This window comes from Drosophila hydei, unplaced genomic scaffold (genome assembly GCF_003285905.1).
Source record: "Drosophila hydei strain 15085-1641.00,03,60 unplaced genomic scaffold, DhydRS2 tig00000364-arrow-arrow-pilon, whole genome shotgun sequence".
Classification (NCBI taxonomy): domain Eukaryota; kingdom Metazoa; phylum Arthropoda; class Insecta; order Diptera; family Drosophilidae; genus Drosophila; species Drosophila hydei.
The window spans coordinates 519,186-540,589 of NW_022045718.1; the positions used below are offsets into that span (position 1 = coordinate 519,186).

General features: G+C 38.2%; 2 protein-coding genes across 2 annotated transcripts in view; both read left to right on the forward strand.

Annotated features, from left to right (window-relative positions):
* LOC111593149 (guanine nucleotide-binding protein subunit gamma-e) overlaps nt 1-18,822 on the forward strand; it is a 57,691-nt gene extending 38,869 nt beyond the window's left edge. The window contains exon 3 of the mRNA XM_023305753.1: nt 18,691-18,822. Within this exon, the coding sequence (XP_023161521.1) occupies nt 18,691-18,796 (106 nt within the window). The 3' untranslated portion in view covers nt 18,797-18,822. The remainder of the gene's footprint in view (nt 1-18,690) is intronic.
* Nucleotides 18,800-19,496, forward strand: LOC111593150 (GATA zinc finger domain-containing protein 11-like; the record flags this gene model as incomplete). Its single annotated transcript, XM_023305754.2, has 1 exon — nt 18,800-19,496. A coding segment is annotated over one exon (486 nt), but the record flags the coding sequence as incomplete, so codon positions are not given.
* Nucleotides 19,497-21,404: the final 1,908 nt, after the last annotated feature.

Sequence of the window (21,404 nt, forward strand, 5' to 3'; positions counted from 1 at the left end):
ATTTTTTATATATATTTTATATATTTTTTATATATATTTTATATATTTTTTATAAATTTTTTATATATTTTTTATACATTTCTTAAATATATTTTTTTATAATATTCTTTGGAGAGTTGAAAAGTATTGTGAATCCAGAGGCAGGAATTGCGATAGAGATTGATACGAAGAGAAGAAAATATAAAAATATATAATATAGCTAGGTTAGCAAATACCATTGAAAAAAGTCACAGAAGTAAATTCGACGATGATTGCAAATAAATAGCCGTCGGCAGTTAGTCAACTTCTATCTGAGTTATCTCGATGTAATCTTTGACATGGCAGTCAAGGCACACATTTGAGTGATGTGCTATTTTCTACATAATGATAGGGCTCTATTTTTAAAATAGACTCAAGAAACAAAGTAAAATCGGAGTCATCTATTACGTATTATTTTGTATGAGCGGTTGGAGTTGACATTGTAAGAGGAGGGGGCAGGTTGCTCTGCCTGTCGCCTACAGCAGCTGAAAAAAATAATAAGGCGCTGTTAAATTGTACCCAGAAGTTAAATATTTGTGGACCTTAGGAGACTAATTTTGTTTTATAGTAATTTCATTTAATATTATTCCTAAGTGGTTGGCCTGAATAACTATATACATATGCATAGGAAGTGTATTAGCACTTTAATCAAATCAACTCCAACTTTTATATTTAGTTGAATGGAATTTTGAATAACAGTTGACACTGAAACAGTTTAAACTGTAGAAGAGACTTAAAATAAAATACTATACCTATATAAATTTATATTTAAGTATGTATAAATCCCCTCAAAATTGATTCAATTCAAATATAATGAATCACTAATTAATAATATATTTTATTGTCTTTCTTTTCAGGTGAGTATATCCAATAGACTTTATATAAATTAAGATGGGATTGAAGCGTATTCTAAGTGAGTATAAGCAGGTGTCAGTTAGTTCTTAGTATTTGCTGCTGCTATTCACATTGAAAGAGCTTAGCTATAAATATGTTGTTCAAGGAAAAGGAAGCAAGTCAAACTGGCAACTTTAAGGCCTGGCTAAGCTTATGTAATTATTATTTCACATTATTCCTCATAAATGTTAGTATAGTTAATTAATTAAAGTAAGTTTGTTTGTGAAATCATTTCTACTAAGTAAAAACTATTAGTTAATGAAGCTATGCCAGCTGCTAGCTGTGTATGCAGAGCTTCTGGGCTGAGGAGCTGGGGGTGGCTGGGGGTAGCTGCAGCCACAATTCGTTCCATTTTTGCATATTTATCGCCTCGGCTTGCGAAACTCTTGGTCAGGGTCATTCCGTTTCATACGATTCCGTCCGGTTTGTGCTTCCTGTCCTTCTTGCCGCTTGCTGCGCCCTGTTTTTTTTTAATTTGTTAAATTGTGTCTGGTCGCATAAAGAGACGAAGCAGAAAATAGAACAAATATTCGCATAGAGCCGAGAAGCCGCCAAGACAATGGCAGCGGCACGAGGCTTGCAGTAGGAGACAACGTGATAAACTGTGATTTCAGCTTCAATCAGAATCACAGTCACAGTCACAGTCACAGTCGTACTTAGAGTCGCCATGAAGCGTTCCTCATTTGCGAAATTAAATTTTGCATACGTAATGCGCGCAGCAGCTTTTGTGCTGACTGTACCTCAATACACACATGCAGACACTTGTGTGTGATAGCCTTGTAGGCTGGCAGCCGTCAGGTGTTATAATTAAAACAACTTCTTCTTCTTCTTCTCGTTCTTGTTCTTGGGCAAAAAAATGCGCACATAAAAATCTTATGCGCCGTGTTTTTGTCTCTCCGCACATCATTGTCCATAACAATGAGGCTCTGTCGGCCGTCGACGACTGCTCGTAAAGCTTTATGACCCACAACAAAGCCACACACACACACAGATTCACATGCACACATACCACACACATATATGCTCATTTATACATATCGAGAGGGAGGGAAAGAGCGAGAGGCTTACTCGAAGTACAACGCATTTCGAATTCATGAATCGCTGCGCTGTGCTTCCAGTAACAGGTGCGGGCTTTAAATGAAATTATTGGTTTATTTATGAAACGAAATGGTCAACAAATTGTGATTGCAGATTGCAGTAAAAGCAAACGTGAAGTGGCCATTAAATGAGACGAGATAATATCGCGCATACGCCCCATGTGCCAGGGCACTTGAACGACATCTGAGAAATCTCAATTAAAGAGCTGACATTGAATCATTGCTGATTAAATATATAACGGACATTAGCTATAATCTATTTTTAGTGGATTTATATGCCCAGCTCAGGGACATTCTCTGAGTAAAGTCAGAACTAAGTTTTCAATTTTCTTAGCATTTTCCAAGCCAAATGCCATTCATATCAGCAATTTGCAGTTTCCGCACTCAATTTACAGTCAGCAATTGCCAGAGGCATTCCCTCAAGTGATTTGTATACGATTTTTCTGTTGCTATCAAATCCATCCAACTTTTCAGCTCCAGTCGCCGTCAGCGATTTGCGCTCAACTCTGGCGCGAGCACTTTAAGCGCGCTTTGTCTGTTGGCCAAGTTAAGTTTTGTAGCTGGGGCACATGGGCGAAAAACTTCTGACTTGTCACTCATTAATTTACCGCTGAACAGAACTTAAGATGCTGCTGCCATTTACCAACACTGGCGCAAGCCGCAAACGGCTCGCTAAAAGTATCGAATACAAAAGCAACAACAGCGACGATTGCCTGCAGTAAGTGGGTTCAAAAAAAAAAAAAAGAAAACGGAAAAGGGAGAAAAGTTTTGCAACAAATGTCCAAAAGCCACTTAACGGCGAATTAGAGCGAAAGCATTCACAGTAACAACAACGACAGCAACAACAATGCAACAACAACTAAAAAGTACAGTTTACGCTTAAAGGGCACACAAAAGTTTTCAAGCGTTGCGACTCGCTCGCGTAGCATCAATTAGAGGCCACGCCCCGCTGCCACAAGCCACTTGAACGCAATTACGAATAGCAAATAACATGCAGCGACGACTAAATACAACAGAATACTAAATACACTGTAACAAACCAGTTCAAGTATTAATTTAGAAAAAGGCTAGAACAAGTTGGGAATTCTAAGAAAAAAGACAAATGACTTTTACTGCGTGCTAAGGGCATGCGTTAGTTGTATTGAAATGCCATTCAACCCTTTTCGCCAGAATTGTAGCCAAATTGGATTTGCTTGTTGTGTTAGCGCTTGTGTCTCAGTTCCCACATCAGATATGCTATATATATATATAAATATCTCTCGGCTGCTGTGCACGTGACTCTATCTCATTTGATTTGCCATGTTGTGTTTGGCGCAATATTCCCTGAAATATTTATGTAGAGCACAATCTGTATGTAAATTCGCCCTCTGCCTGATGCTGTATTCATAAGTAAACGCTTTAGTGCTGCTCAGCTATTTGTTTGAATTGTGCTTTGTTGCTTTTCATATCATCAAATATAAAGCGTTTCAGCTTTCTTATTCACTTTTATTGCGAATTACTTGAGAAAATATATTTTATGAGAGAATTTTCCAATTCCTGCTTTGTAAACTGACGTCGAAGTTGTTTTTCAATTGTGCAGATTTATTCTCCAATTTCCTACACACTCTCTCTGAATTCAGTTGAAAAGGTAAGGGACACATTTTATATTGAATTTATTTAACTGTGAACCAGCAAACGTTCCAAGAATGTTGAAAGTAGTAGTTGCATATGATGAGTTGTCTGTTAGGGATCAACCTCTACAGCGTGGGCGAAGCCTGATCGACCTGTAGCAGTGCAAGTCAGCTGGCTGCTTTCCTGTTGTGTGTATCATTCCACTATTTTGGAAAGCATTTCATTTAGGTTAAGAATGAACTCTAGAAACAGTAGGGCTTGATCTGCTATGATTCGTCTCGTTCTGTTGCCAATAAGATCCTCGCCCAAAGCTTTCTTGACTTGCAACTTAGGCTCGAGCTTTTATATGTATATAAATATGTATATAAATATAATAAATTCTTTCAATAGAGCAAATACCAGTTGCCTTAACGCCTTAAGTACAGTTGTGTTCAGTTGAATAAGTTCATTTGAAACACTCGAAATGCCCGATCAATACACTTGAATACATGTTTATATATATTTCTGTTATTAAATAAATATATATATATATATATATATATATATATATATAAATATAAATATATATATAAATATATATATATGTATGTATATATATATATATATATGTATATATATATACATATTTGATGCTTTTTGTAGGACAACCTCTCGCTCGCCAACTCCAAGTTCTTTATTTATTGCAGCTCATTCAATTTCACATATTTCACATATTACGTACAGTTGTGCTCAGCGGAACTAGTTCGTTAGTGGTCGCATAATCAAGTGCTTGTCATTCATTTTGCTCACTTCAATTTGGCGTTCTCTCTGCTGGCTAACAAAGTGTAACGCATATTTTTCGCTTTTGCCCAGCTACGCTGAAATTAATCTTTTTGGCCGGCCGAGGCCGCGCAACTAGTGAAATTTACATGCCAAATGAGAATCGTTGGCAGCTGCTGTTCATTGCTGTCCATTGCTGTTTCTTTGGGGGCTGCTGCCTGGTCACATCATTTAATTTGCCCGCTTTTGTTGCTCGCTGGCAAATTGCTTTTGTGTCCTTTCGGTCCACTGCAAAGTTTGTCCGCAATTCATCAAAAGACGCGTCAACTTCTGCCTTAGTAGCAACAAATTCTATTTGTTTGCATTTGCAGCAACATTTCTGATTTAATTACAGAGCAGGTGAGGCTCTGGCCGCAATTAGGTATGCAAAACGGAGAGCGTGAGTCACGTGATCAAAATTCCGGCCACGACGGCTGTCGAGTGTTCGGTTAACTCGTTTACTGCCACTGGCAGCTGGCTCAGAAGTTAGCCTGAGGGGCTCATTAAGCTGGGCTTCAACTATCAATCATACTCGTTGCTCTGGCCACTAACTTGGCTTTAGTGCTCGGCCAGCAATTTTCCACTTCAATTAATCAACCGCAGGCCGCAAGCAAAAGCAAAAATGCTTAGCCTACTTTTTCGACAAGCCAACGAGCCTCTTCTGTGTGTGTGTATGTGTGTGTGTGTGTGTTTGTGACAAAAAACAAAAGCCAACTCAAGTGTGTGTGTGTTCGTTCCTCACATCGATTTCACTTAAATTTCGCAACAAATTTTATTTACTTGAGTGCAATTCCATTTCAGATTAATCGAAGTACAACGTGAGGTTAAACGAAGGTTACATAACTCTATAAGCAGCCCAGTTGAGGCACTTCAAAGGTTATTGGCTTGGCTTTGGGGTACTTGAGACAGCTTTAAACCCTGCTCTCTGTTCCCTTCGAAAGTTTGAATTTAGGGTAAAATGCTTTTGTGAGACTGTATGTAGCAGGCAGCAGAAGGCGTGGCAGACACCATGGAGTAAATATATTGTTGATCAAGATGGCAGCCTGAGTCAATGCAGCTAGTTCAGTCTGAAGCACTCTTACCTGTTTTAAGCCGTGGCTCTTTTTAGTTGAGGATCTACTAACTTTTAGACAGCTTAGTCTAAGCTGATATAAAAAAATATATTTTTAAGAAGAGAATACTTAGCTGAAGGTAAGAAACAGGTAGAGGATATAGGTATCGCAAGTAAAGCTCAGGCGTATACTTGATAGATCTCAAGGCAAGACCAAGTTTAGTAGGTCTTTATGGCGTCTAAGACATCTACTCCGAGCAGCTCTTTGCACTGCAGTATTTAAACGCCAAATCAAGCTGCTGGAATGAGCATCAAGTCTCTGAAGATTTTCAAGCTTTGCTTACAAAATAATATATTGCTTTCATTTTCTATAAGCAGATAAGCACAGCGAATGCCACACTCTCCAGACTGACATCTGTCAAATATTTAGCAGTTGCATTCAACTCTTGTAATGATTTGGTATTTATATTCTCTAGGCACAGCAATTGCAGCAATTGAACAATGAGAGCGAATATTAATGAATGCGTCATATAAAGTGGGCTTTAATTAAAAGCACTTTCGTATCATTAATTAAGTTGCAGCAGAAGACGTAGTCAGCTGTGCTGCGATTGCAGTTTTCCAACGAGTTTAGCCAAGTACGAAGAACACGCATACGCAGTGTGTGACTGCAGAGGGAAAGAGAGCGAGCGAGGATGGCATAACTTTGCTGGCTGCAAATCAAATATGCAAATAGTTGTACATGCCACACGGCACGCTGAGCGCCCACTGGCAGGTCGACAAACCGTTTTCGGGTAGCACATCCTGGCAAGCAGTTCTAGCGCTCTGCCTCGCCTCGGCGAGGCTCGACAAGTTTTTGATAGCAGGAAATTTGCAATTTCTGGCATTAAATTTCCGCCGAGCATTTATTTAGCAAAATATGCATGCATTTCGCATTACACTCACCTGATAGCTACAGCTATCGCTCGGCACCTGTAATTATCGAACGCTGTCTCGGAATTATGTGCTTAAGCCGAATGAGTCCTGGCTGCGTGCTCTGCATGCGCAAAACCAAAGCGAACAATGTATGCTAAGCTCTTCCTGTCACAGTGTGTGTGTGTGTGTGTGTGTACACACACTTATGCATAAGCCCATATTGATCCGAGCTTGTTGTCATTTGGCATTGCTTATTGCTTTTAAATGATTGCCAAAATTGAATTTGCTCTCGGCTTAGGTGTGGCCATTGTTCAACTAAGCTCTGCTGCATATATCAGAAATGTCAGCAAATAGAAAAATCAAAATCAAAATCAAAATCAAAATCAATTTTCATTCAGGCTTAGCTTAATTTCCAATATCCAAATTTAAATCAAGTTATGTTTGAGCTTTGCAAAGTGAACTTTGGCAGCAGGACTTTACCTTAGGCCAGGTCAACAGATTGCTGCATCCAGCCAACACTCCGCCCACTCGGCAGCAAGGATTGTCTGCCTTTGTTTTTGTTTTCGATTTTGTGCATGGCCTTGAGCAGACGGATTCAGTTCAATGTGGAACTGAATACTGTGGCAAGTTTTTACATGATAGCCTGGCCCAAGCCGCACTTGTCGCACGTCATTTGATTTGCTACAAAATTTCTATAGAGCAGCCGCAGGCAAACTTTGACAAACACTTGACGGCAGCGACGTAGCTGATGAGCAGTCGGCTGCTGCTGCTGCTGCTGCTGATGATGATGATCAACATCAACATCATCAACATCATCATCATCATCATCGTCGACGCTGTGATGTGAAGAACTCGGCTCAAGTGTTTTTTGCACAATTTCTTTTCAATTCAACAAAAGTGGACCAGCAGAGGCCTGCAAAGCATTTCGAGTGCAGTTATAAGCCCCACACACGCCCCCATTCTCGCAGCACATTTATGCAGCCCCCTCCAGCCCGAGCAGCCCTTTGCCATGCTAAACAATTTCGTTTCTATTTTATTTTTTTTTTTGCTCTTTGCCGTTTTTTGTTTTACGGATTTTCGTTGTCGCCTTTGCCGTCGTTTTGTATTTTGTATGCATAGAACTAAAAAGCTGAGAACTGAGAACTGAGAACTGAGAACTAAGAACTTGCGGCTTTTGGCCGTCCGGGCCATAGAGCACACTATCTGGCCCCGCCCCGAACCGGGCCAGGATTGTCTTTCAGCCTGATTTGTTATTCATGAAAAGGCAAAAGCGAGAGCGTTGCTGCAAGTGCAAGAGCAGCCACAAGTCTCGCTCGCTGCCTGTGGCCGGGGCCCATTCGAGTGCCCAGAAAGTGGTTAAGAAAATGCCAAGCATCCTTGTGGCAACTCTTTCGCTGGCGCTGGCAACTCTGCTGCATAATAAAGCTGACAGCAGAAAAAGAAAAGTTTACATCGAGTGGCTGGAGCAGGTGAGTCCAGGCAAAGCCCTTGGCCTTTCGCCGTTCGAAGCGTGGCCAACGATTAGCGTTTGTTGAGCTTTGGCTGCGCCTTTTGTAACGGAGACTCGCTGCGGCACACGGCACACGGCAGACGGCAGACGGCAGACGGCATACGGATTGTTCACTGATTCCCAATTGAAATGCAAACAAAATCAGGGCGCAGACAACAGCCGACAGCTGTCACAAGTCGTAAAGGCCCCGCGTAGCACTGAGTGGGCGTATCAGCTCCCCCACTCGTCCAGCTGATAGGGCAACTGGCAGTCGAGCAGCTCCACCTCAGCCAGCTGCTTAGTCGCATTTTGCCATTCATTGCACAATTCGTATTCAGAGTTTTCTTTTTTTTTCGGATTTCTGATTGTGGCACACAAATCAGTTTCAGTCGCACTTCCTGGCCGGCTTCTGTTTGTGCAACGTGCAACGTTCTGTGCCCTAAGCCATGCCACATTTTCTCCAGAGACTCAACTTTAGATAAGGCCCAGCTGCAAGTTGCGCATTCAGCTCTAACGAATGTTGACTTCCTTCAGCTCTGTTTAAGGCTAACCAATGATTCGCAAAGATTCCAGAGCTCGCTCGAACCAGTTGAGCGGAACAGATGCAAATGTTGAGTTCAGCTAGCGAGACGAATTCGTAGCAGAAATAAAAAACAACTTGAAATTGAGAGGAACGCGAGAGGCAACAGCAGGCATTTGAGGGAGTTGAAATATATGTTCAATAGAAACCATTTAATATTTTCTTAGTTAAAGAAATAAATCTCATTTAATTAAATTTAATTTGTATATATATATATTAAGTTTATTATATAATAATTCATTTACTATTTGCAAAGTTTTTTTTACATATTTTTAAATATTTTTTGAGATAGTTTCTTGTTTGCTTATAGCTAATGAAATGCATCACTTTTTAAGAAACATTTGCATATTTTATGGAATTCAAGGCATGCGAGAGGCAAACGTAATTTTATGCATATGTATACCCTGTAAAAAGTGTGCAAAGCAGGCTTGCTAGGGTTACGTAATTGCACACAAAGGGCAAATTTTAATATATGTTATTTTACTAGACTTAGAGAAACTCAATTAATGATGATAATAATAATATTAATAATAATAAGAATAATATTAATAATAATAATAATAATAATAATAATAATAATAATAATAATAATAAAAATAATAATAATAATAATATTAATAATACTAATAATAATAATAAGAATAATATTAATAATAAAAATAATAATAATATTACTAAGAAATACTTGTATATTGTTATAAATAATTTATAAACTTTAGCTCGTGGGCCATTGTTGGGCTTGGGTTGCCTTCCTCACTTCACTCATGCTTTATTCCGCATTAGCCTTCAAGGTGCAGTCCTTCTAACTAACATTGTCCTCAAGATACCCGCCTTCAGCTGCCACTTTCTGAAATGGTGTCACAGACTTCTCTTCAAGCAGCTTTGTCTGGGCCCAGTTGCTACTCTTTGAGCGCTGCTTACATTTATAGTATGGATAATAATGATGCTAATAATAATAATATAATATATATAATAATATAATAATTTATTTATTATTATAATTAATTAATTTTAGAGGCTATCGTATGATTCAGTTTTCACATTGATTTGCTTTTGGCCAACACCTGCGCAAATAATGCGCAGTTAAATATAATTAGCAGGGCGCCTGGTCCACACACGCACACACGCCCACACACACATACATACATGCATATGTAAATATTCGCATATTTTGAATGAAAACAAAATGCTTCAACTTAGCGGGTTTTTGCTGTAGGGCTTCCTTGGCTGGGCTTGAAGTGCCTTTGCCTTGTGTTGTTGCGCCTAAAAGTGTGCTAAATTTAGCATAGCCACAGCGAAGGACGAGACCAACAGACAAACACGCACTCACACACACACACACACACGCACACACAATTGTGAAATGAGCTAGAAATTAGTTTATGGCGAAGGTCGAGCGAGACATTTGTAAGTAAACCATAATTTTAGAGCCTACAGTGGGCAACACTTTGGCTGCTGCGAGGGGTTGATGCAGACCCTCAGCCCCACACTTGGGGGTGAGTTGTGCTGTCAAGCCCGGGCCCTGGCAATTATGCGTAAACAATTAAAATATGAATGAAATGAAATTTTTCAGCTTTTCATTTGTGTCCCAAGCGCCAACAAAGGCAAATACCAGAGCGAAGGAAGCTGGCTATAGGGAGTAGGAGTAATGGAAAGATAAGAGTAAAACACACACACGCACACACACACACACACTAATGCGAATTGACATGTGGCTGTCACATTTTGTTTACACAAACTGAATATGAAATTTATGTTGGAGGCTGTCGAAATGTGTGGGAGGGTGGCTCTGTCTCTGTCTCTGTCTCTGTCTGGGTGTGTGTGTAAGGGAGGGTAGAGGGTTGTTTTGTTATTTGAGTGTTTGGAATTCTCGCAAAGCTGCTGTAGATTATATAGAAGAGCGCAACGTGTGCTGCGGTTATTGTAGTCGTTAGCTGCCTCGAATGTAGACGCTATCAATAAATAATGTTTTTTCGTTGCATGCATTCAGGTGCTTAGATTGCAAATGTGTGTGCATGTGTGTCTTGTTGTCATAAATCAACATTTAAATCGTGTTAAGGTTTGTCGTTTCAAGCAAACCACAAAGCATAGACAATGACGAATGTTTGGCTGTCCGTTTAGGGAGCGGGCAGGTGAGCTTGTCGTGGCCAAAGGTAAGCAACTGCTCAAAAGTGTATCGTGCATATGCTTAACGTTTGCTAAGGGCTGCCTTTTGCTAAGGACTGGCAGCAGGCACTTATAATTAATAGCTCATGCGTTTCATTCTAATCGCCTTTGCATAGATTATTTACAGAAAACCCTAAATGAATCGTATAATTGAAATAAATAAACGTTTGCTTAAATAATCCTATAAATATTTTGTGTATAATTATATTCATACTAAAATAGAAATGTTTTAAAGTTTACGAATAAAATCAATGCTTATCGATTTTGAGGAGACATGCAGTTAGTTCAACTCTAATGTATAACAGTTTAACATTGTGGATCATAAGCTGTCTGCTAAATAACGACTCATGCAAATTGAGTGAACCGTTGCTCTAGAGCAGATTTAGAAGTGTGGATCCCATTTAGATCATGCACATTTAACAAAAACTGGATCTTCTAGGCTTTCCACGAGTGTATTTAATATATCAATTAACTCGAGTTCATAAACTATTAAAACTATATTTGAACATTCAAACTTTAAGTAAGCCTGTTAAGCACAAGCAAAGGCAATGCGTACAGCATGTGAAAGTGAAAGTTCGCGAGCGATTGAGTAGAGAATAACTCAATAAGCACTCAAGTTAGATAAACTTAACACGCTTATCTACTTACATATGTATACTTGACAGAATGTTCATATGTGCATGGGTAGAGCCACCCAGCTCGGCTATTAGAAAAGGGCTCAACTCAAGTTGAAAGGTGCTCAGGTCATCTGCCAATCCAATTTACGCTTTGTGACTTCTGAGCGAATACGCGTGGATTTCGTGTGTACTCCGTCTCTCCAAATAGTTGTGTGCACGTGTGGACCCATTCATTGAATTAAAGTTCCGCTCACTTACGATCCAAGTTGCGCTCTCCGCTCTCTCGTGGGTTTCTTGCGCACTCTCTCTCTCCATGGTTTTGTGCTCGGTGGACTCACTCAATGAATTTAAACTCAGCTCTTCACTCAGCTATGATCACTCAGTTGAGCTTTAGGTTTTCTTGTCATTTGAGTGTGCTTTCACTCTCGGCAAATAGTCGTGTGGACCCACTCATTGAATTTAAATTCAGGTCAGCTCTTCACTTAGCTACGATCCAACTTGCGTTCTCACTCTCTCAAAATAGATTCAGGGCTCACTTATTAAATCAGTGGTCGGTGTGTCAATATTTGGGAAGCTCTCATGTTAACTCTCACTAAATCACTCATTTAGTCTCCCAGCTTCAATTCGAATTGCGTGCGCTGTTGCGAATTCTTCACTTACTGTCAGGGCGCATGGAGAGGCAGACGTCTGCTAATCAACAGCTGCTTATCCTTTGGCTGTCGCAAAACGTAATAAATATGTGTTTCTCAGTTTCAAGTTATATATATTAAACCTAACGGCTAGTAGACATATGTTAAGTTACCTTCCTAAAAAGCTGAGAATTCCAATTTCGAAAAAATTACACAAACATAAAGAGTTATTACCTCATCTTATGCATACCCACTTAAGCAAAAGTATTTCTCCTGGTTGATTGAATGTCTGAGGAAACGAGCTTTCATTCCGTGCGAAACATCTACTAAATAAAACAAGTAAGAAAGCTCTAGTCGGGGTGCCCGACTAGGAGATACCCTGATCCCAGTCCTTTGAGTTTTGTAATATTTTCCGTAGTTTGTATCGAGTATTAAAAAAAAAAGAAAACAAATAAAAATCGACATTGCGAGACCAGGATTCGAACCCGGATTATTTGCGCAACGTGCACAAACTCTACCAACACCGCCACTTCATAACTAAAAAAAAAAAAATAAAACAATAAAAAACAGTTCATCTCCTCTGGTCTCGAACCCGGACCAAGCTGCATACGAGCGGGGCCTCTACCAACGCAGCCACTGTCCTTCTTGCACGAGCCGTTGCAAATTTGAACATAAGTAGCAGCTAATAATTCAGCACAATTCAATCGCAATTTCAATTCTTGGAATAGAAAAGAATTTCCCCCCTTTTTAATGAATGTGTGCACACGCATAGGAAAAATGCGTGCGCGTGGCGCTGCTGACATGTGCTTTTGCAAATTGGTCAAACGTTTTGTTTAATAACTTCTGTTTTACTTAATGGATTTTAATGAAATTTTCAGCATATGATCTACATATCCTATTGGCTTAGTTGAGATGCAAACGCCTTCACATAATGGCCCTAGTTCCAACTAAACTTAAATTCTAAGAATTTGGGGGAATTTGGAGCCGGTATCCAAAATCCAACAAAAATCAAAATTGCATAAAATATACATAAGACTAAATACAAAATTTGGAGGCTCTAGCTCTTAAGACGTTCGAGATATAATTTAGTTACTGCATTTCAATAATGTTTTTATTCGATAACAATTAAATGCGAATAGTTATCGAATATTTGAAACAAACTTGACCTGCGCGTGCTATACACGGACCTACAAAAAAAATTTCAAGTCTCTAGCTCTTATAGATGCTGAGATCCACGCGTTCACACATACGGACAGACGGACAGACGGACAGACGGACGGACAGACAGACGGACGGACAGACAGACGGACAGGGCTCAATCGACTCGGCTTGTCGTCCTGATCAAGAATATATATACTTTATGGGGTCTGCCACGCCTCCTTCTGCCTGTTACATACATTTGCACAAAACCATTATACCCTGATTTCCCATTTTTAATGGGATCAGGGTATAAAAATGCCAAGCTAAATATTTATGATTCATAGAAGTGTATGTGTGGCAAGCAGGCATTTGTGCCTCCTTCAGATTAGCATAAAAAATTGTATTCTTTGGGCTAACTAAATTACCCATTGCCAGCATCATATTTCACACTCAATATTCCACTGTGTCCAAAAGGTCACATAATGTATAACCCTCCTTAATGTAATAAATGAGAGCAAACTGTTCGCAGGAAGCACGCAGCTAAGTGACTGCGATGCGTATTCGCCCTTGCCACGCCCTTGCGCTCGCTTCAACGGAAGTGCTTTTAATTAGGCCATAAAAGCAATGTGGCAAAGAATGGCTAAGAGTGCACATATTTAATTAAAGCTTTTGAATTAGTTTTCAATGCATGTGGATGGCTGAATGGACAAACGAATTCCAGACAGACGGATGGACGGACAGACAGACTTTAGAAATCTGACTTTAGAAATCTGTGTGGCAAGTGAAGCTATTTGCTACAGCTGCGGCACGTTCTGCAGCTCGAGTGAAACTTTTTTATGTTTCTCTCGTATTCCATCAACTTTCCTTCTGCCATTGCTTATTAAATGCGTCTTACAGTTATGAGCAAACTTTGCCTCTTTTCTGCGTACAGCTGACGATGACATCATCATTAGCCAGCTTTTATTCCGGCACAGGAATCTATTAATACCCTGTATTTTAAAGTGGGAGTTGTTGGCCATCTCTGAATTCTAAGTTCGCTATGCTTGAAGCCTTAAGCCTTAAAGACTTCATTAAATGCTGCCTGTCTATTCCGCTTCCACTGACAGCTGAAATAACTGAGATCCACTTTAAAGCGACAATCGGCGACTCTTTAAGCCAGCGCTGAAAAGTAGGCTATAAATTTTAAAGACAATGACTGGGCCAACAAAGAGGGCCAGTAAAAGAAAAGTGGCACGCCGAAACGAGTCGCGCCAAATGTAAATCTCAACCAGCCAAACACTTTAAGCACAGTCGTCTTAGCTGGCTCCCTCACACTCTCTCTCATACTGTTCTCTCTGTAAGATGCTTAGGAGATTTTGGCCAACCTTTTCTGGACATTTTGCTAATGCGCTCATTATAAATACATGATAAGCAGCAGCGTTTTCCCAGAGTTGCCCTGCAACAAAATGAAATGTCATAGAGCTAACACAGAGAGCTACAAGACTTTACTTTCACTCGCCCAGTGTTCGCAGCACGAGAGAAAAAGTAGAAAGCAGAAAAAAACGTCATCATAACAACTTTGTTGACTGCCTTTTTAGGCCAAATCCCCACAACAGTCTTGACTGTCGAACCGTAGCCCAAGCCAAACCAAACCAAGCCGAAAAAAAAACAAAAAAAAATGGAACCCTTGGCCTTTTGTTTGGGGGCTAAAATACTTTCGCTGTCGCCTTCGCATTCAGCTGCTGGATTCGGCATGTTTCAGGGACGAGGTGAGTTGGGCAGGGGCAGCGGCAGCAGCAGCGCCTGTAGGTTCTTCCGGCTGCACAAGCCAAAAACCGCAGAGTCATAAGCCCATTAGCCTCGGCGGGCATTGTTTTATGTATCTAGCTAAACCTATTCTATGCCACAGTTGCCCACCTCTCACTCCTTACCTTTACCTGACGTTGCCTTTTGCTCTGCTGGTGCGGAAAATGAGCAAGGAAATAGAAACGCCTACACACACACACACATGGAGAGAGAGAGAGAGAGACGCTCACACACACAGCGTCGTTCGCACGGAGCCAAACAAGGACTACGAAGTCGACAAGGTCTTGTTAGTTAAATTATGCATAAATGCGGCAACATGAGTGGGCGTGTCCTGCGCCTACACACCTGGCGAAGCAGCACAATAGTTTGCCAAATGCACACGTTTGCAGCAAATGGAATTGCGTATACGGCACGTGTGCCGGGCCACAATTTTATAGGCGCAAATCTTTAATGGCAAGCAAACAAAACTAATGAGCGTAACGAGAGGAAAACATGTGCCAGGGAAATCCCACATAAATGCAAAGGCCAAACAGACACGAAAAACCCCACAATTTTGAGGCCAAGTGACAAACAGACAGACTTAACAACGACAACAGAAAGCAGAAGCAGCTGCCAGCCACACAAATAGATAAGCAATAACAAATACGGCCCTCTGCGCAAATAAAGCCAAATAGCCAAACAATTGCCAGCAATTGAATCCACACAAGACAATTAACAATAAATAAACGAAAATCATAGAGGCTAAGCGAGCAGCGCAAATGTTGATGCATTTAACGAGAATTCAATTTTCATGTTTACACAAATTAATATTGAAAAAATATAAATAAATAACATTTATTTATCAGCAAATAATTTTATACAAATATAATATATTATTTATTATTTGACATTATTTGTATAAATTATTATATTTTATTATATTCATTTTATATATATTTTATTATTATCATTTTATATGAATATTGTAAGTTTTATATTTTTTATAAATTTGTGATATATTAATATTGAATATATTTCAAATAATAATTAAAAAAAAATATATATATATAAATATTTGTAGATGTTTATTTATTAATAAACCATCTATTAATATTTATATAAATGTTGAATTTAATAATTTTCAAAATTTTAATACAACATTAATTTAAATATATTTGTATAAAAATATGAAACATATAAAAATGTATATATGAGATTATTTACTTAAAATTATTCATTGCTATACATATTTATAAATTATGTTACCAAATTAATAATATCTATTAATATTTGATAAATTTTTGATTAAATAATTATTGACATTTAAATACATATTTAATTATAAGTAAAAAAATTTTAAAAATATATATACAACTTTTTATTTCTAAATTAATGTTAAAGTACATATTTAAAATAAATAAATTTAATTTAAAATAAATTGAAATAAATATTTATTGATGTATATCAATACAAATCTGGGTTTAATTTTTTATTTCAATGTTACATTATCATAAGTTTATACATATAAATTATTAAATTAAATTATATTATTTAATGTAAAAAATAACTTAACTGGGCATAAATAATTATATTATTTATAATATAAATATATTTTAATGTAATTAATGTTTTTATTTATAAATTATATATAAATATATCACAAATATAATTTAGTTTTAACTTAAATTAATTGGTAATAAATAAAATTACTCATACGCCGGGTGTGCCACAGACGAATGATATAACGTTAGTGGCATTTACGTTTTATTTAGAGCATTTAAATTTATATTTTTTTGTTTTAAATCACAATTATAATTGAACTAAGCTTTAATATATATATTCGTATTTTTTTACGTAAATCGCTTGGAAATAAATTACCCGTACGCCACATACGCCATGGCCACAATGATATAATGCTAATGATAATGGCATTTACGTTTTTTTTAGAGCATTAAATCCATTTCTTTTTAGTTTTAAATCAGTTTAAGTTTTAAATATATTCCCTTTTCATTCGCAAATCGTTTGTCAATAAATGTTATTTTTTCATAAATAAATATAACGCATACGACGCGTGAGCCATGACCAAAAAACGAAATGAATGTGGATGTCAGGGTAAATACAAAGTAAACAATTGACGCACTAAATTGAAATGCAAAGCATGTGCCACGCAGTCTGTCTGTGCGAATACTTTTATCGGCGCACTGTAACGAACGATTCTGTCATTTCTTACGCCTCCCTCCTCTGCTCTTCCTCTGCAATAAATAAATTCTTGCGAATTTTCCAGCGAAAAAATAAAAGCGAGAAGAAAAGCAAATGAAAACGTGGCAAGCAAAAGTGCACGAAATTTCGTCTTGAGCGAAAATAAGGAAAATAAATGGCCAGACAGGGTAACAGGCGGACAGGCAGACGGACGGAACGACAGAACGAATGAGAGCAAAGACAAATGCAAACGACAGGGCAGCCATTTTTATGGCCTTAAAGGATAAGTGTATTACAACAACAAATACAACACTTATGTGCACACAGAGCGTGAGTAGGGTATATTCGATGTCGTCTTCACTTTACGGTTGACGCTGAGCATTTTTAATGTCCATCTGCGTGGAGATTAGCATAAAAGCTGCTTCCCTCGCTTGCCGCACTTGGCATTGCCTTGTTTATTACGAACCGGACCGGCCATCGTCAACCCGGTACCATTGGCGCCCCATTGAAGCGTGCCTCATTTTATGTCTGCTTAGCTTTAAGCCCGCTGCCATTATGCAATTTTTGAAATGGCTTGATTTCTGTGGTATGGCAGCGGCAGCGGCAGCGGCAGCGGACGCAGCTTACATCTTTTATGATGCTTAAAGTAGAGAATTTAGCCGGGATTAGGCGAGGTGTACAAGCCGTTATGGAATATGAATATATGCAACTGTGTGAAGTGACTTTTCTATTCTACTGAGGAAGGACCATAAGCATTGACATTGTCATTTGAAAGTGCGTCAGATTTTATTGTCTAACTATCACAAAGGACTCTAAAGGGAGCAGATCAAGTATTCATGTTTATCAAATGTGGATAATAAGAGAATAAAATTTAATTTCCTTTGCGAATTGTAAAGCTAACTTGAGCTTCTCTTTCACAGTTTTCACTGCTAATATAAAATATTTTAATATTAATATAAGAATATTTTTTAAAGAATTTGAGGTTATTTGCAATCTTTGGCCAGCTAAAAAGCTGAAGTTAAAACAACAAAATGTTAAAAAATCATATATATATATATATATATATATATATATATATATATATATAAACTTTAGCTAGTCTCAATGAGAATCTTTCTGTAATCAAATAATTTAAGAAAAATTGTACTTTAAGAAATTGGTCAAGAAGATCTTTGCTTCTAAATAAACTTCAAAATAAACTTCGTTTTCTTCAGGTTAAAATGCTAAAGAGAGACTGAATGCAAGAGGTGTTCAAAAAATACCTAGAGACACTTGATTCTTACCCAAGCAGCCTGGCTAGCCGTCACAGCTGCTGCAGCCCAAAGTGCTGCTAGTCCGCGCACTAGAGCCAGGAGAAGGCTGAAACGTCTCACCACCCTCAAGACTTACCTGTTAGGGACTTGACTCTTAATATACAAAATATTCCCTTAAGCCTTACCCTGCTATAATAAGCAATGTATTCAGTGTTTGCTATCTTACATAGACCTAAAAAAGTTGATTTCGATTAAGTTAATTTATATAAAATAGCACATTTACAGCTGAGGAAACTTAATGATAAATCAATTCTTAGTATGAAATATTTAAGACTTAGACTCAGTTCAATTTCAGCAAAGATAAGTTAAATATTATGTAAAGAGTCCATTTATCTATTATTATTTTAATATATAATAAGCTTTCAGTTTTCTCAACTAACCAAAATTTCCATTTCCACTTATTTCCTTACAGAATGCGCTCCTTTATTGAGGAGAACGAAAAAAATGATCCATTGATTAATGCGCCGGATAAGAAGAACAATCCGTGGGCTGAAAAGGGCAAGTGTATCATCATGTAATATTATCGCAAACCACAGAAATACCGTAATGATGAACATCCAACAAACAACAACAATAATATCAACAACAACAACATTAAAACCAATTCAGCAACAGCAGCAGCAGCAACAACAACAACCACAACAGCAGCAAATCAATACGAAAACAACAAAAATAATGACGACAACTATTTAGCGAGCAATCGATGTAGCGGCCAAGTTGGCAATTCCCTAGATCTAGTACCGGTTGAGCTGCAGCATTACAACAACAACTATTACTATTATTACAATTACAATTTGAGCTATGCCCCACCGCCGTCGGCGGCCGCCCACACATGCCTGCTCGGCGGCCCCAAGTCGCGGCTGCAGCAGCTAAAGCGCCGCACGCGTCACGAACTGCAGCAGTGGCCGCTGCTCATGCAGCTGGTGGTGCTGCTCGTCTGGCTGCACGGCAAGTTCTGGCAAATCGTGCACGAGCAGATACTGATGCAACGTCGGCGCTGGCATTGAACGAGAACGAGAACGAGAATGAGATCGAGAGGGGCCGCAGCTGTGTGGAGGTGGGGGCAGCTTGTTTTTGGTATGCCGTCAGAATCTAAGCTTAAGTTCATAATTATTCCACTCTTTCAAACTCAATCTTAAATAAATATATACATATATAATCCCAATACGCTGCATACTCAAAGACAAATGCAGTTCTTGAGCGAACAACCAAAGCCAACAACACCAGCAACCACAGCAACAGCAACAACAACATTAACAACAACAGCAACAACATGAACGAGTAACACTCGATACATCGTACACGTCTATCGCGCCTTCATCGTTGTCTCGTCTCTATTTCTCTCTTTCTCTCTGTCTCTCTCTCTCTCTTATTTCTCTCTGTCTGTCTCTAACGCATTGCATCGCATCGCTCGCTCTCGTCGTTTATCTACTCGTTGCTCGCTGTTCGTTCATCTCTCGTTTCTTTCTAGCTATCGCCGGTAGTCGTTCTTTGATCTTTCAGTTAACGCATGCATATACACATACATTAGTAGCGCATATGTTCCGGTATTTCTTCATTTCTTTTGACCTCATCATCATCATCATCACATCATATCACATAGTCCCGAGACATGCTATCATATCGTATGCCAGAAACTGAGTAAATCTCTGCTACATGTTAAGCCTCGATAACTGTAACCCACCCACATCATACTCTATGTAGTCGAAACTGAAACCAAACTGTTTTGGTAACCCTAGATGCAACTATTTTAACGTATTTTATTTAATCCAAAAGCCTCAACAAATGCCGAATCCCAACAATCTTTTTGGGCTTTACAAACTTAACTGGGCTTTCCGTTGGGCTGGCCTCAGAGCGTCGCTATAGGCTGCGGAATGTGGGCATGAAACAAATGATCTTGCTGTTTCATACCCAACGTTCCCCATCCAGTGCAGCTCTCAGGCGGGCCGAAACGAAATGAACATATTTTGTAAAAGTTTTTAACTGAAGCCCAGACAGCTAAATACGAAAAGCGCCACAGGCTGGAATGTGGGAATGAAACAAATGATCTTGCTGTTTCACTCCCAACGTTTCAGCCCTGTGCCGCGCCCCAAAGTTTGCCAAACAAAAACCATTTATAAACGATTTTGAGATAAGTTTTTGACAAGCTGCTAAAACGAATGAACAAAACAAAAAAAACCACAACAAAAACATATTTATCGGGTGGATCTATGAAACCACTTAGTTCCGATCTAGTAACGCATTATATTATTAGTGAAACAAAAACAAAACAAGTATTTTGTGTAGAGCTTTATGTTTCAGCAAGTGCAAAGGCAAACGCAAACCGATAGACGATTTTACGTATGTTTTCTATTAAGAATATAACTTATATATTATAATACGATACTTAAATGAATACGAATATGATTTGATATACAATATATATGAATATATACACACATGTATGTATGTATATGAACATATGTGTTTAGGCAAACGAAACTATTTAAACGAAAGGCAGACGCTGTAGTTACTCGATGATAATATTTATTTAGTTCTTATGCTATGTTTAACATTAACTAGTCAGATATATTATTATATACGCAGACCACAAAACTACACACATAAACACACACACACACACACTTGATAACGATTAATCGTAGTGCGGTAAATACCAAGATATCTACATAGTTGAAAAACCCCAATTAGAGAAAAGGAAAAAGGAAATATTTTAGAGAAGCGAAACGGGAAATCGTGGCGAAGTCAGCTTCAAGTTCATATATATATATATATGTGTGTATATATATATATATATGTGTGGATTATGAACTTGACTAGCTGATTTTTCGGATAGACAAGATATATATATATATATATATATATAAAGTATACTATATAGTAAAAGCGACGCTGAAATTAAAGCGCTGTTCAACTGCTTGAAACAAGTATCTATATATATATATATGTATATATATATATTTATATATATGTAGATATATACATATAATATATATAAAATACATATTAACAGTTCTTGAAATGGGTTTACGTTTAATAAAATGCTAAGTTATGCCTATGATTTCGATTAAACATTGATTAGTGTTATCATTTTTAGCAGAAGGTTAAAAGGCAACAACAGAAAAC